This window comes from Ammospiza nelsoni, chromosome 5, assembly GCF_027579445.1.
Source record: "Ammospiza nelsoni isolate bAmmNel1 chromosome 5, bAmmNel1.pri, whole genome shotgun sequence".
NCBI classification, from domain to species: Eukaryota; Metazoa; Chordata; class Aves; order Passeriformes; family Passerellidae; genus Ammospiza; species Ammospiza nelsoni.
Genome location: NC_080637.1, coordinates 44,575,802 through 44,592,766, shown reverse-complemented (window position 1 = coordinate 44,592,766; position 16,965 = coordinate 44,575,802). Strand labels below are relative to the sequence as shown.

General features: G+C 36.0%; 1 protein-coding gene across 8 annotated transcripts in view; it reads left to right on the top strand.

Moving 5' to 3' along the window:
- Positions 1–16,965, top strand: part of NR2C1 (nuclear receptor subfamily 2 group C member 1) — a 47,074-nt gene extending 30,109 nt beyond the window's left edge. For all 8 annotated transcript variants that reach the window (XM_059472471.1, XM_059472469.1, XM_059472473.1 and 5 more), the window contains 9 exons: positions 251–398; positions 504–594; positions 2,280–2,464; positions 5,721–5,883; positions 7,262–7,383; positions 10,388–10,527; positions 12,007–12,144; positions 15,787–15,892; positions 16,387–16,965. In XM_059472471.1, the coding sequence (XP_059328454.1) occupies positions 251–398; positions 504–594; positions 2,280–2,464; positions 5,721–5,883; positions 7,262–7,383; positions 10,388–10,527; positions 12,007–12,144; positions 15,787–15,892; positions 16,387–16,561 (1,268 nt within the window). In that variant the 3' untranslated portion in view covers positions 16,562–16,965. The remainder of the gene's footprint in view (positions 1–250; positions 399–503; positions 595–2,279; positions 2,465–5,720; positions 5,884–7,261; positions 7,384–10,387; positions 10,528–12,006; positions 12,145–15,786; positions 15,893–16,386) is intronic.

Below are 16,965 nucleotides of genomic sequence, written 5' to 3'. Positions count from 1 at the left end.
TAACTTTAAAATGTTGCACTATGTTCCATCTCAGACTTTGACTACTACATCATTTCACTTAACTCATCAAGTTGGTGTGCTTTTATCCAACTTGTTAGCTTGTGGTTATGGGATAGATTATATATATATATATATATATATATATGCTATTTTCAGGATTATTATTAAAACAAATATTAAATAAAGAAGAAAGTATTATTTCTTATTCTGTAATTCAGGGTGATTTAATAGTTGGATATTATTTCTGTAGCTGTACAGTGTGAGAGGAAACCTATTGAAGTGTCAAGAGAAAAATCTTCGAACTGTGCAGCTTCTACAGAAAAGATCTACATTCGGAAAGATCTCTGTAGTCCATTAGCTGCAACCCCAACTTTTGTAACAGACAATGAAACAGCAAGGTATGTAAATTGTATTCAGAAGTGGCTATCTCTGTCTTCTAGAAAAAAAAAAAAGATTGAATTTTAAAATTAATCAAAATTAAAACTTGTGCTGTTTTCTGTCAGATCAACGGGTTTGCTGGAATCAGGAATGTTTGTAAACATTCATCCGTCTGCAATAAAAAGTGAACCTACTGTGCTGATGACTCCAGATAAGGTATGTGATGTTATTACTGATACAATAAGTAGAGCTAATTGCTGTAATTGTATATGTAAGGAGAGAAGGGTGTTCTATTTGGTTATATTAATTTTTAAAACACTCCTTTACAACATTCACCACTGTTACAAATGCCTTCTCTTTACAAGAATCCTCTTAGCATCACACAGTAAAAACACTGAAAACACAACAAAGTAAATGCCCTTCCTTCACATTTTTAGGAGCCTTAAGGGCAGTATTATTTTAATTTTTGTTTTGGGATAATCCTGACACTTGCCCTGCTCTTTTGTACAAATGAAGTGAAGTGTTCACAACTTCTTATGGCACTATTACACACTCTAACAGTGCCATGTGTAAATACGGTTGGATATGTTTTTCTCCTGAATCACTATTTTTTTGGCAAAGCTGATAAGATTTATCTCATCAACAATTTTATTTATGACCTATTTTTTCTTTGTTTCCATTTTGTTGCACTTACTGATCCACTAAAGTAATGTGGTAGCTTCTTCACATATGGCACAGTATTTCTGTTTTTCTAGCTGATATTAAATTACCTCATGTGAGAGAATGGAGATAGTGCTGCAGGCAGTCTTGCCCCTGATAAGTTGCAGCTGTGTAAGACAGGTGACACCAGCACTGAAGGAGAAGCAGCATGGAATGCTGATGTGTATTGACCAATCACAAAAGAGTAAAAGGGCAGGCAGGTGTTATGCATCTGAGAGAAAAGATGTAAAGAGTTAGGAGGAGAGAGGTGGTGTTAGAACTACCAGGTTGTGCTGTGAGAGGAAGGGGTCTGTATTGCTTGGTGCTGCTTGTGGCATCGTAACAGAGAGAAGGTATGAAGGCTTCAATAAGCTGCTGATGCTTGCTACCATCATTGGTGCTAATCTTTTGAGTTCTCTGTCAATCAGGGGAAGTTTTTAGATAACAAGGGACTGGCACTGGTGTCAATCATGTGACCACTGTCCGATTGGTGCCCTGTTTTAGGGGTGAGTGACAACAAATGGTACCCTGTATGAAGAGTGACCAATGGCACCCTCATGCTGTTTTCATGTATTTTGCTTTGCTTGTTCTGTCTGGTGTTAGCAGCAGCACACTTGTCTGTAATAATGTACTTTTTTCTTTTCTTTTCTTTTGCTGGGATAGAGTGGGACACATCTTACTGCTTCTCTGAGTTACTAAACAGTACTGAATCACTTTTTTCCTTTGCAGTTTAACAAAGACATAAACACCAAAAAGGCTGCAGCATAATTCTTTTTATGCTTGTTTGTAAAGGTGACTTTTCATTAATTCCTTCTTCTCATTCTCCTCCCCTGTTACTACTGACTCATTTACATGGTGAAGGAAGATGCTAAAAATATAATCTAGAGCAGTCTTATATTCCTTGTGATAGACGAGTGCACAGAGATGTGAAATCTTTCTGCACTTGCTTATCATCAGTAGTATTCTTTCTGAAAGAAGTAGATAGCTATGACTTTTACAAATAAATGTCAATGTATTCCATATTTTTGATGCAGTGCAGTGTCTGATGGCTGTATTGTGGTTACTTATGTACTGAAAACAGTTTTCTTACGGGTAGATCTTTGTATATGCTCTGTTCTTCATTTATGTGAAAGCTAGACTCTTCTCTTGCAGGTTTACTGCTGCCAATTATCTGAGAATTAAAAGCTGTTCTTTTCCTTTAGGTAGAAGCATGTCAAGGAGATTTAAGTACACTGGCAAATGTAGTGACTTCATTAGCAAATCTCAGTAAATGCAAAGACGTGTCACAAAGCAGTACAGAGCTATCCATGATTGAAAATTTGAGTAATGGAGATGCATCATTATCTGAACTCAAGCAAGAAGAACAAGCTAGTAGTGATGTTACAAGGTAAGGCATATTACACTTAAAAATACTATCCTTTTCAAGGTCTCTGTCAATTCAGATCAGACAATTAGTTAATTCATCACAATGTAGGAAATTTATCTGCTTTGAAAGTAATAGTAATATCAGCATAAGCTCATGTAGAAGGTAAATATTGTAAGATTCTTCCAAGTGAAATTAAAAGAAATTTCCATTACAGAAATAAATCCTTTTAGTTGTTTGTACTTGAAATTGATTTCAGTATAAATGTTACAGCTGATTTTCTTACCTTTTGGTTGGCCTTGCTAAGGTAGGTCTTAGTTAGGTCTTGTACTGTAGTCTTAGTACTTTGCATCATCCTGGAAAACTTGTTCTTGTTCTTAAGCGATCTCATCTGTGTTAAGTGCCTGTAACTATTAATCGCCTTAAAAGCTTGAAAAGGAATTTCCTCCTACACAAGAGAAGTTAGAGAATTCTCACTACCAATATTAATACATTCACTATCTTAAAAACTTGTGTTCAGCACTGGTTTTAACTGAGCTATTGTGGTGAGCATATGTGTAAGAGTCACAATCCTGTTGGTTGTCATTTCATGCAAGATTCTGACTGCTGTCCCAGCAATATTCTTTTACACACCACCCACATTTTACATTCTGTTCTGAAAGTGTGTGTGGAGTAAATCTGTTTAGGGGAAAAAGGTGGGCATATAGTGGCTGAAAAATCTGATTTCCCCTGTGGTCTCTACTGCTTTGTGTAATTGCAAGCAGATTACTTTTTTCTGTTCCTTTCTTTATATACTGCTTAGAAAGTCAGTCTGACTTCTTATAGATGTTGATTTGGGCCCTTACTGTGTCCTCCTCAGTAAAGAATGTTAGAGTATGCCATGTAAGTGGTATTGTTACGTGTGCTGATAGCCATCATTCAGTACTATGGCTGTTCAGAGAGATGTAGTAATCTTTCATTTGCTGGGACTTCTAGATGCTTATTTTTACCAACTTCAGGGTTTCTGTTCAGTTCTAAAAGTGTCTATAAAAGGCATCTGGGTCTCTCAGCCAGAGAGCTTGAAAGAGCTCTGACTTGACATATTCTTGTCAAGTAGGTTACCTAATAGCTAATTAAATGTTGCTGTGAAAGGGAAGTTGTTATTCCAAGAGAAACTAAAAATTTTCTCTAAATTACTGAGTTCCCTGTCAGGCCCTATGCCAGCATGATCTAACAGACGTGGATGTTTATTGAGGAAGAAGAGGTTAAGGGACTTCAGAGAGCACATTTCATCCATTCATGCTTTTCATGTATTTTATTCATTGCTTGCAGTAGTTACTATTTCAGTTTTGCTGCAAGCAACCCATTGCTTTTATATTGTAGTTTTATGTGCCTTGTTCTCTAATGCTTCATTATATTATTTCTTTACAGTTTATCTGCAATCTTATATATCTGTTGATGACCGAGCCTGACAAAAAGAGAACCAAAATTGTCTGTAGCAAAGGATATCAATACCATGTATTTTAATGTTGATTATGCCTTGTTTTCTCACTTTGTGGGCTAGATTTTCATAGCTCCCAGGCAAGCTTTGTTCTAGATTCTCCTTTTCCTGGTGTTTTACCTTACAGACCTTGCTCATGGTGGGGCTTTGTGTAGGAAAGGACTCACATTGCTGAGCCATGAGGATGCAAAGCTGCTACTGACTTCTGCTGGCTTACTACTGGCAATTAATGAGATGGGAGGGAGAAGATTTCTTTGAAAGCAACATTGAAGAATGACTTGGGAAGAAAGTGTCATGGACAGACATGGTTAACAAGTGTACATGCCCACACTATTTTTCTAGCATTCTTCAGTCTGTGCTAGAATAAATACAGGATAGTGACAGATGCATGTGACATGTACCTTTTGGGGAAAGGGCAAGTCTTGTTCTCTTAAATTTCTGTCCCTGCCACATGAAGAACCTTGCAGAGATCCTGGTGTTTCTTTAAAAGCTGTCACTGAGCTGCTGTGTTTGCCTGTTCTACCTAAGACTGCAGAGTGAATTATGGAAGACCTGAAACTCAGATCTTCTAGCAGGAGTCCATAGTATAGTTCTAGAGCTGAGCCATGAGTGCCTTCCCTTTGTGCCAACTTTGTGCATACCAGAGACAGAAGATGGCCAGGTATGTCTGTACAGTCCACTTGTGTATGCCCTAGTCACCCTGGTGTGTATACATCAAGGTGCACAGGCTAGTGAGGCCCAAAAAGGAGTTCATTGACCATCCCAAGCCTTGAGGCAGTGTCAGCAGCTCTTTCCCTGTGATATTTCATTTGGTTGTGCATAGTCATGTTAAACAGCTAGATTTTTTTTTTTTTAGCGTGTTAGTGAATTCATGTAGCTAGGGAGAGTGTGGGGGTAGAGAAGCTGGCCAAGTTCTATGCCAGATTTTGGAATTAAATCAGTGATTTTAGACTCTGTGGTAATAAACACATCTATAAATTGAGAATGACACTACATACATTAGCTTTTGTAAAGTTTTCTGGCCTCAGTGCATGAGTTTTTCATGCAACACTGTATAGAAATGTTGCTGTTCCCAGGATACGTCATGTGTCTGTAGGCAGTGATGTCGTCTGTATTTTTGATTGAAGGTGTGTCAGTTGTAGTTCTCAGGTGTATTCATGAGCAGAAAAACAACATGTGTTATCAAGCAGCCAAATACTGAGTAATACATCTGTGCTTGTCCTGACATCTGCCCTCTGGAATTTGTGCTTGTGACAGCCAAGAGGCACTGCCATGCAGCAGAGGGTACTAAGGGTTGTATTGAAAGCATGGGAGTGCTTTCTCTTACATATTTTGAAGCAGTCTTTTCAAATTAAGTTGGAAAATCTAACTACAACTCATTACTTTAAAAAAAAATTTTTTTACTCTGTTTGTTCTTCATATCAATAAAGCCTGTAAAATTTATATATGTACTAAGTTACTGTAACAGCAGTCTGGTGATCATGTCCTCAAAACACTCATGCCAGCACTCTCAGTGAACATCACTAAAGAGATCCTGAAAAGCAAACTGTGATTCAGCAGCACAACCAATATGTCATAACTGTGAATTTGTTGGCAAGTAGTGTAAACAGGATCTGCTGCTAATTTTTGTTTCAGAGTTCGATAGAATGTCAGGAAGAGCATGCCTGCTGACTTTTATTTTCCAAAACTCACTCTTTGAAACAGACTTCTATATGCAGGTTTCAGACTTGTGCAGGTTCCTTTTAAATTGAAACAGTGTCTAAAATGAAATTTTCCTTTTGTTTGTTTGTGATCTTACAGGGCATTTGATACTCTTGCAAAAGCATTAAATCCAGGAGAGAGTGCAGCATGCCAGAACTCTGAAAGCGTTGACACCAGTGCACAGCTGCTTGGTGGAGAAACAAGCATGAACATCGTGGAAATAGAGGGGCCACTACTCAGTGATGCTCATGTAGCATTCAGGGTACTGAATGCTTTCTTACTGTTGACTGTTTGTAACTGTTTTGGCATAGTGATGTACAATAATAACCTGACTAAGCTTTATTTTGAATTTCTTAGAGGAGTATTTGTTCAGGTATTAGCATTAATTTCCAGTTAATAAACTGCTTTTGTTCGCTGGTTAATTCTTTGTTTGGAAGAAAGTCCTGCACTCTGCAGTGGTTTAGCTGCACTGGTTATTTTATAAATACTGGGTAAGCCATACAAAAGGATTTACATAGACAAAGTATTTGCATGGAGCAGAGTCAGCATTTCCTTGCATGAAGCTGAGTCAGCATCCACATTCTCACTTGAATGAGTGGATCTGATGCAATCTGCAGCTGGATTTTGAGACCTCTAAGTGTATCTGTCACTTTCTTGTTTTTGTAGATACCCTATTTTAGCATGCTAGTAATTGACTTAAAAACAGTTGCTGTGTTAGTTAGCCATATATTTTCTGGATTTATTTCTCATTTTACAAGGTTGCAGGAATTCTTTCTATCTTTTTTTTTTTCCATCCTTTATATCCTTATTTTTCATGGATATATCAAAAAGCTTGGTCATCTGAAAACTCAGTAACAGGCATTTGGTTAAACTTTACCCCTCTTACAAGCATCTGTTTTGATCATTCAAATGAACATCTCTAATGCAAATGTCAGCATTTTCTTTAAAACTGCATTAGCCAGAACATTATATTAAAAAATATTAATTTCTGAAGACAGAATTACATGTTCTAAGCTGTTTTGGGTCAAATCTCTTTCTTCTCATACACAAGTAACATCACTAATTTTACTTACATTGTGAAGGATCCTTTCTGATATATGTTGGTTATATTTTTTGGACTTGTGAGGAGCTGTGTATTAGGTATTGTGATCAAACATCAAAAGATTTATCTTGTATTTCTTTGTAAAATATGAATTAATATTTTTATTAATTAATAAAATAAAAATATATTATTTGTGAACTAGGATTCTCACACACACATTCTCTCCAGGAGTTGTAACTCCTCTAATGTAAGCAACTTCATTCCACTTACAATGATTCTTCTCTCTTACTCCTTCAGAATGTCTAAGAAGTTGAGTTTTGAGATTTTCGATTTCCAGTTGTCCCAGACATGAATTTCCATGAATTAATCAAACTTTGTCTTTTTTGTTGCTGTGTAGTTATTTAACATACAGTGTGTAATGGTGTGACTAATAATGTAAAAGGGAGTCATTCAGTTTTATTGGGATTATAACTTATTTTATTTTTTCATTTACAAGAAACTCAAAAGACTGATTTCTTCCTAAATGTATTATGAAGAAAATAAAAGAACTCTTACACTTTCTTCTTTTTTTCCTACTTTTTTTTCTTCTTTTTTGCAGCTCACCATGCCTTCTCCTATGCCTGATTATCTTAATGTTCACTATATTTGTGAGTCTGCCTCCAGGTTGCTTTTCTTGTCCATGCACTGGGCACGTTCCATTCCATCTTTCCAAGCTTTGGGGTAAGTGTTCCCTTTATTCACTTACATTGTGCACATGTGCTTTTGAATTCCTGGGTTTTGCTGGCTTCTTCAGGGACTTGTAAAAATATAAAACTACTAATTAAACCTGTTATAAATCTTAATTGTAAGGTAAATTTTCAGAATTAAAACTACTCCAAATTTGACTCCAAATTCAGGACTTGGTTGGGTTTTGTAAGAAAAAGGAGTAGATTTAAAACAAACACCTTCACACTATTGCTTCTTAAATATTTTGAGAAAATAGGAATTTCTATCAGCTTTTTAATAGCTACAGCTCTATGCTTCATCCTGATGCTTATCAGGCAATCACCAAAAAGAAGCTCCTGTCTGAATCTCCAAAATTTTTATCCTTATAAGGTGAATTACTAGTAATAATCTTGCCTTTAATAACCTACATGAAGAAAATGGTTTGCTAGATTCAGCAGACATTCAGAATGAAGTTGTCTAGTTTCAGAAGATTTGCCAAAAATAATTTGTTCCTGTAACCAAAAGGTAATTCTAACTGTTCTTTTTATAGTTTGTATAACATCCTGCTTCTCCATCAGAATTCAGTGTATCACTTAGGTTCAGTTTTGTAGTCCATTGCTGATCATCATTAAAACAAAAATGTCCAAACTACATGGGAAAAACTGATTTATCCTATATTCAGAAGTAATTTTATGAAGATACAAATAAAGATACTGTATCAGGTCTGACACAAATGGTGAATAAATCATGATAGTTTATTCTCATCTCAGTGTTTCTGTTTAATTCAATATCAAAATAGCCTGTGACAGAAAAGAGAATTCCTTTTTTAAAATGGGGGATTGTCCCCTTTTCTAGGCAAGCTGTCAAAAGCAGGATGATCTGTGATTACCATTTATGTTTACTCAGATGCTTCAGCCAAATTATTCTACACTTTTTAAGGAAAGATACTGCATTGTGTGTAATTAAGCCTTTGTATTGGAGAAGGACAAAGGAATATTGTATAAAGTTAAAGAATAGTAGGGGTAAAAAAATAGTTAAATATGATGTCTTGTTCTGGTAGAAATTGTTGACCTGCAGAATTACAAAATGCATAGCAAATAGACATAGTACATTATGTCAAAAGGTTTTGGTTACAGAGAGACAACTGCAAATTAGTACAAATTGGTATTCTAATAAAAAATGGGAATTGCTTCTTAAAAATAAAATGTAGTACAGAAGACCTCTCTCGCCAGAAAGATTTAGCAAGAAAAATCTGCACCTGCTCTTTTTATCTGTTACTTCACAATATATTTTTCTGCTTAAAAAATGTGGAGGAGTAAGCTGCCATAATAGTGTTAATATTCACCTGTAATAGCATTTATAGACCCAGTCAAGATCATGGGCAACAGTATATAAATAACATAAATTCAGTTTCTCTTTGAAGCGCCTAAAATGCAAACTATTTTCAAGTAGAGATGTATTTGAAATTAATGCACCCTCTATAGTTGGAGTACATTATATCCTATAATTTTGGCTTTCAGAAGAGTGACTCATTTCACTTTTAAACTGAAGAGAAATTCATGGAGCATGATGAGTAATGGTTTTGTAAGGAAGATGGATAATTGTACCTAGGTTGTTTCCTCCTCAGGCAACATTCTCCTTTAGTCACAGCAGGATAGTTGTCTTTGACCTAATGATGTAGTTAATAAAGCCAGATATTGATTAGCTCATCTTCCTGCTTGGGCATCTTTGTTCTTAAGAGAGTTTCCTACTGAAACCATCACCACGCTGGTAACAAGCTGGTTACAGTTTTGTGAGGCTGCTTAAGCAAACTTAAGAACTGGTTCCGGTGTAACTTTGATCAGCCATAAAAATGCTGTAGTTGATATTTTTATCTACACACACATATCAGAGGAGTAGCCAGTACACCGTATTTCCAATGGTGCTCAGCACAGTCCCTCTGATTATGTTAAAGGAGATGAACAAAGATGTGACCAATATGTGCAGAAGCTGCATGTACAGTATCAAGTCTACCATAACAAGAACTTGATCAGAATGGAAATAGTGCTCTCAGTAAGCTCTTAGTAATCCAGTTAAGGACAGGTCTGTGTTCACCAGTCTTTTAGCATCTTAGGATTGCACTAAATCATCAGAACTGTTCCTGAAGATTATATCTGCATTCTTCAAAAATCCATTCCACTGTATTTTTGTAGTTGAAATCCTGGCTTTAATATGCTTTTCTTCTTTGATAGATCTTGTACTTCTTTTAAATTTCCATTATTTGTATTCACTGGCTAAAACTGAAACGTCTTACCTGAATTTGGCTCCTTTCTGGTGGGATTTGCTTTCTAAGGTACTGAGGTCTTGTTCAGCTCTGTGAGTTAGAGCTGCTTGGCATAACTAAAAGTTAGGTTACTAATATGAAAGTGGCTGAATATGAATTGATATCTTTTATTTTAAGCTGCAGCAAATAAATCCTTATGACTGATATTTATACTTTGAAGTCTGTATTTCAAACCTTATTCCAAACTTGAAAGGGATGCAGACAGTAGCAGCCAGGAAGCTCAGAAGCTTGATCACACATGTTCCATGTCACCTCTATCTTTAATTAAAAAACTATACCAACCTGTCAGTTTTCAAGTGGAAAAAAACCCCAAAACCCGTGAGTCTGTTCTATGTCTAAATACAGGAACAATGCAATCTTTTTTTGCCCATGCATACAAATGTTGTCCCAAATCCTAAGAAAACTAGTATGGTGGAGTACACTGTGACAGTTGTCATTTACTGTAACTTCAGCTTGCTTTTGTAATAGAAATCTATCTCCTTTTAGGTCACTTAAACAAAAATGTATTGCTTTACAAAAGTCACTTTAAACAAGGTATTTTAATTCTAGCATGCAAAGTAAAATGATGCAGAACTTCATTTTGGTGTTGGTTGTAATGATTGAATTAGATTAATGTTTTATGAAGTGTTCTTCAGATTTAAAAAAATGTGTGAATGCAAATGGCTGGTTTTATTAAATTATTGTGCTTTTCAATAGACAGGATAACAGCATATCATTAGTAAAAGCCTGCTGGAATGAACTTTTTACGCTTGGTTTAGCACAATGCTCACAAGTTATGAATGTGGCAACGATCTTAGCTGCTTTTGTTAATCACCTTCAAGGCAGTTTACAACAAGGTAAGGTGTATACTGTGCACATTGCAGACTTGGGGAATTACTTGATATTTTTTAAACTTTGAAGTGCACAGAAGCTCGCTATTTATTCTTCAATTGTAATTGTAAATTTACTGTTTAAAAAATTTCATGTTAGTATTGAAACAAAAGGATACTAGCAACTACAGTCCCCAAGATAGAATATTTTAGCAATTTTGCAAAAGTCAGCTATTATAATATTTAACTCCAAATTATTTTTTTTTTTAATTTTTGTGTTTTGTATTGTCTAATAGTGTTCTGCTGTCTGTTAATATCATCAGCCCAAATTAGGAATATTTTGGGCAGCATCAGTGTTAAGAACACAGGGGTACTGTGAATATGATTCCTCTGTATGAAGGATACAAAGTAAAGAATGACCCACCTGTCCTTGTTCTTCATAGCTGTGACACAAAGCAGCTAAATGCCAACTTGGTGATACAGTTCCTTTAGATAACTTGGCTTGTTGACTTCCATGTATTAGTTTTAGTCTGCATGGAAGTCTTCAACAGATCTCCACTAAGTACACTTTGTTCCTTGGTAATCCTATGTCCTGCATCTTTGGCATATTTTTCATTTAAATGAAAGACATATCAGTTGGCCTCTTTTATGATAAGGTAATTAAAGAATTATTTCCAAGGGGTTTTTGTGATTTAAAAACATCCACAAGATCCTCCTGTAAATAACAATAGCTTAAAACAAACGAGTCAAATAGTGAGATGTACTGGAACAGCTAACAAATCTGATTGTCTCTAGCAGATAAAAATGGAATCTGGAAATTTTAGTCTATGTAATAGTAATTTATGTTTACCAGAAAAAGTATTGTAGTAACTAGTCATATTTTTATCGTTATTAAAAATACATATTTCTGCCATTTAAACTGGGAATCCAGGTTGACTGCAAAGATCAGTTGTGCAGTCTGCCAGCTGCAGTATCTCCAAGAGATATCAAGTTTGTGGATGGGTTATGGGTTTTTGGGCTGCTTTGCTATTGCTGACTCAAGGGGAACAGCTGTGCACCAACCATGTTCCCCTCAGTGTAAATCAGGGGAGATGAATAGTTCTCCTTTCCCAGCAGTGGCATGGTCTCTGACTAAACCACCCACAAAGCTGGACACTGTCCTGCCATGTGGCACCTGATCCTTAGGCACAGAGCACAGGTCAGCATTAGCAGTATATGCTTTACTTATAAGGAGTTTCTTCCTTCCTTGATCATTTCAAGCTGTAGCCCATGCCTCATAACTTGGAAGCATTAGCAGGAAGAGCCTAATTGAAAAAGGTGGAAAAAAAGAGAGTTAATACTCCCTAATTGCTGGTGTCAAGATTATTCAGACCTAATAGGAATTTTTACATGACATAGATTTCCCATTGTTTGAATCTAATAAAAAATATTATTTAAATTCCAGTGTGAACACATTTTTGCATGCGTGTTAACTTGGGAATTTTTCTTATGTGTGTCTTGATTTAGATAAGCTGCCAACAGACAGAGGAAGACTAGTAATGGAGCATGTCTTCAAATTGCAAGAGTTTTGTAACAGCATGGTTAAACTGTGTCTGGATGGGTATGAATATGCATATTTGAAAGCAATTGTCCTCTTCAGTCCTGGTAAGTAATTATTCCAAATGTAACATTTTAATCTGTGCTATTTATTTCTGCATACCTGTTTCATTATATGCAGTTACTGCCTTATTTGTTGAGCAATCTTGGAAGGTTTGTAAGGACTGTAGGAAGAGGAGGGTTAATCTTCTAATGTAAATAACTGAAGGTTGCTTTGGGGACTTTTTTTGCGGGGAGAGACTTTGATTCTTTTTATTTGTAGATTTTTATTCGTGGCTGTGCCACTTATGCTTTTGGTTGTTTGGGGTTTTTTATTTTCATTTATTTATTTATTGCTTTTAATTCTGTGCCTCCTTTCTGGAGTGCATGTTCTAAAGACCTGCAGTTTAATTTTTCAGAAAAAAAAATTTCTGAAGTGTTGCTCTTGCACATCCAGATCAGATAGATTGAACTTGGGATTTTAATATATGAAGAACTATCTGGGCATCAGTTCTCCCATTCAGAATTACAGAAACATCACCTCTCCCCCACACAGACAGTGCATAAGCATTTCTGACAAATGAGCATCACAAGCATTCACTTATGTTATTATTTGTGTCTTCTAAACAGTATTTGTTTAATATACTCTCAGTAGCATTTCCAGACATGCATTAGACAGTGAAGGTAATACAACTTTATTTCCCTTCTGGGTGATTAGTGTACAATAGGGAGGAAAGAGTCCTCTGGTTACGGTAGGTACTTACTGAGTAATTACATTGTGTATCTCATATGCCTGGATGTAGAAAGATAGAAAATTAATTTTCTTACTTGGAAGTTGCAGAATTAACTTTTCACAAAAGGTGTTTAGGTATTGTATCAGCATCCTGCAGGCCTTAGATTTATCATTCAAAATTGGGATTTAATACAAAGCCAAATCAAGTCTTTTGATGAAAGAAAAATATGCAAATCTCAAGTACTTCCTCTGTCTCCAAGAGTTTTTCACTGTCACATTTAGAAAGTGTCGTCGGTTACTCCATTTCACTTTAGAATGTGTTAAAAGCACCATCATCTTCCTTAATCTTGTTGCTCTGCCTTTTGTAGATGCTGATGTCCTGTAGAAAAGATTGGAGTGGATGTTCAAATGCTCACAGAATCTTAATGACCCCTGTCAGTAGTGTAGGACATGGAGATCTGGGTGTTTGGTTCTTGTCAGTTCTGTAGGGTTATTAGATCCAAGAAGAACTTTCTTTTTGCATTCAGTTGCAGTTCACCCTTACACAGAAAAATTAGTTGAAGTGAGAAAATCTTTTAGAACTTGGACACTTCCAAAATGTAAATTTTAAGCAGGTTTTCTAATATATAGAATTCATATATTGTGATGTTCTTGCTTTGCAGTTTCCCTCAGATTTGTATTATCTTTTCTATATGTAGTATCTACCAGTAAAAGTGGCAGCATCAGCAGGAATTCATGGTATTAATCAGTGTGCAAACAAAACCCTGCATATCTTACAGTTACCTATATATATATATAATTTTATATATATATATATTGCAGTATAGAAGACTTCTGAGATGACAGACATTCATGCAAATAAAAAGTGATATGAGTAGAGTCAGAACCCTTCAGAAAAGATGATAAATTTCCAGAGGAATTCCTATTGTGATATTTTTCTATTGTGGGTCACTGAGGAAAATCAGATCCTGGGTGTTTTACTCCAAGACATAATCCTGCTGTCAGTCCTTATGACCAGGAGAGTCTTGCATGGTTCTGTGTGTTTGATTGTACAGTTCACTGTATCACTGCAACAGTTTCAGTTTCCTGATAAGCAGGACTCACCATTAAACCCATTCAGTTTAAACACAATGTTAAGCATGCTTGAAAATCTTTGCAGTTTTCCTTTCCTGCTGAAGATTGAACAGTTCCAAAGACACCATTATTACAGAAGAGACTTTCTCTAAGTGGATGGATAGTGGATGTTTGCTGGTTTAATTTTAATAAATAATACTTGCAGGAGATACAAATCTCCTGCAAGTGTTCTTACCCCAAAACAATCCTTTTCATGGCATTCCTATACAAAGAACTGGTAGAGGTTACTTCAGGAAAGAAACAAAATTATGGTAGAATGCCTCAAGTCCATTTTTTTAGAATTATGTCCACTAGGATTTATGATAGAATCCTCTGGCCTGTGTGGAAAAATCAATCCTATAAGACACCAAAAAATACTTCTTGAGGAACCTTGCACTTGCAAAGTAGTATTTACCTATTTGTTTAGTCTGAAGTTTGTGTCCTTACAATTATATTTGACAACACAAAAGGTAGAAGAAAAAATACCTTGGAAAATATTCTAGTCCAGTCACATGATTGAGAGAAATTTTCTTTAGCTGATGTTTTCAAAGTCACATTACTAATGAGTAGTTGCTTTAATGGCAATGTGTTGTCAGGACTCTTGATCCTTAAGCCATATAACAAAATCTTGCTACATGTGAAAGTCATGTTTGAGGTACCTTGAACAGAAGGGATGACCTGGCAATGACTCACAGGCCAGAAATAATAATTGCAGGGATTTTACTGCTGTGCTACAGGAGGGGGCTGGCCTGTGCATGCAGCAGAGCCCTAAGGTAAGAACCTCTGCTTCAGTAGGCCCTGGTGATTCAGCTGTGCCAAGCCAGCTGTTTGATTGCCACAAGACAGCCTTGGACAAGGAAATTATGTAAAGGGTGTGCCAAGACGACTTGACATCTTTCTAAATGGCTGCAAGTGTACAGTGGTCTTCAAAGAACTCTTTCCAGAAGCTGACTTCTTGCTGTGTTCCTGACATGCCTCTAAAAGCAGCAGCACAAAGTGATGCATTTTGCATGTCAACTCTGACTCTTCATCTACATGATTTGTCATGCTACCATGACAGTAAAATTTTTACATTCAGACAGATGGATAACAAAATTACAGACCATGTAGAGAGTTCAGAATTACTACCTAATAATTTTTGAGAGTGACTTGGCGGTAAATTGATGTCCTTTCATTTTAGCAACGCTTAAATTTTGTGTAAGTTCAAATCACTGCTAAAAATTATGATTAGCACATTAGCAATTTTTGTACCAAATAGTTGGAAAGAACAGTCTGCTACATACAAGCCTATCTGAATTCAGAAAGCATTTGGACAATGCTCTCAGGCACAGGGTGTGATTCTTGGGGTGTCCTATGCAGGCCCAGGAGTTGGACTCAGTGATACTGATGGGTCCCTTCTAACTCAGCATATTCTATGATTCAATGTGTTTTGTGCATGTCTTAGGAAACAGTTCACAGCTTTTTATTCTGCTTCTTCCACTGATCTTAATTTTATACTTCACATTTCACCTAAATATTACTTGTGCATCCAGTGTTCCAGAAAGTGTCAGTGTGTTGAAACAATCCTGTTTTACTGCTACACAGAGAACAGGATTGTATCATCAAGACTGACATAAACATTGTAAACACTGAATTTATTCGAACTCTTTCAAATGTCTGAGTTTATTTATGGAAAGTTAAGTAAAATATAAATGTAAAGAAAGAGAAATATAATGGGGTGAAGTAGTGTCCACAACTAAAACTGAAGTTGCTGCAGCTACCACATAATTATTTCAGTATGTTGGCAGCTGGATAGTCTGTATGGATGTTAGTTCATTTTCTATAGAATGAGTATAACAAAGAAGAGGGTTTGTTTTTTTTTTCAGATCACCCAGGTCTAGAAAATGTGGTACAGATTGAGAAATTTCAAGAAAAAGCTTACATGGAGTTCCAAGACTATGTAACAAAGGCGTATCCGGATGATACCTACAGGTCTGTAAACTTAGATGCTTATTTGATTGATTCTCTTCTCAGAATCACTGATTTGTACAGCTTTTCATTTTCTTCTTACCTCATTAAAATAAAGGAATTACCTTTAGAGCACTTCAAATATCATGCACATGGTCAAACATATTATGTGTAGTACTTTTCATCTCATTATTACTTTCTAAAATTAAATATCCAAAATAAATATTAGTAGCGTGCAATTTGAGTTGCATCTTTTTGGAATATTTCCTTATTTAGTCTCAAATCCAAACATATATAGTACACGTAGTTGACAGACATTTGCACATTTTCTGTACTATTCATAAATTTAATGCTATTCTGATTTAAATATTTAAGCCTTTAATGAACTAGATATGGTAAACTTTGACCAGTAGTGTCCCTTGTAATTTTTTTCTCTTCTTTTGCCAATGATATCATGGAGAACAACAGCAAAATCTGTGATTTACTGAGTAACACTTCTCACCAAATTTATTTTCCAGGCTATCTAGACTTCTTCTGCGATTGCCTGCTCTCAGGCTGATGAGTGCTGCCATCACTGAAGAGCTGTTCTTCGCAGGACTGATTGGCAATGTTCAGATTGACAGCATCATCCCATACATTCTGAGAATGGAGACAGCAGACTACAACTCTCAGATCATAGGTCATGGTGTGTAAAAGGAGCAGTCCAGGATTCTGTACCATGGCAATCATGGTGATGTAAATGCATACCCTGTCTCCAAGAGATGGTCATAAGCCTTCCAGTGCACCTTTCCAAAGAAGGCTCATATTCCTCCTTTCCAGTACACTTGGGAAAAGTGGTGGAGTGTATTAGGATATAGGATCCCTTCCTATATCCTAATATAGGATATCCTGTTCTTCATCTGTCTTCAAGGACTTGTAAATTAACTTGATATCTGAAGAAGGTCAAGAATTGTCCATCCTATTTTTGTAGGTAGACGGACTTGGAATATTTGTTTATGAAGTTCAGGCTTATGAGGAAACTGAAGAAGCTTTGATTGAACTAAGGTATCTCAACTTAGTTTGATGTTTTAGACAAATAAATTAACTTTCCTCTCTGA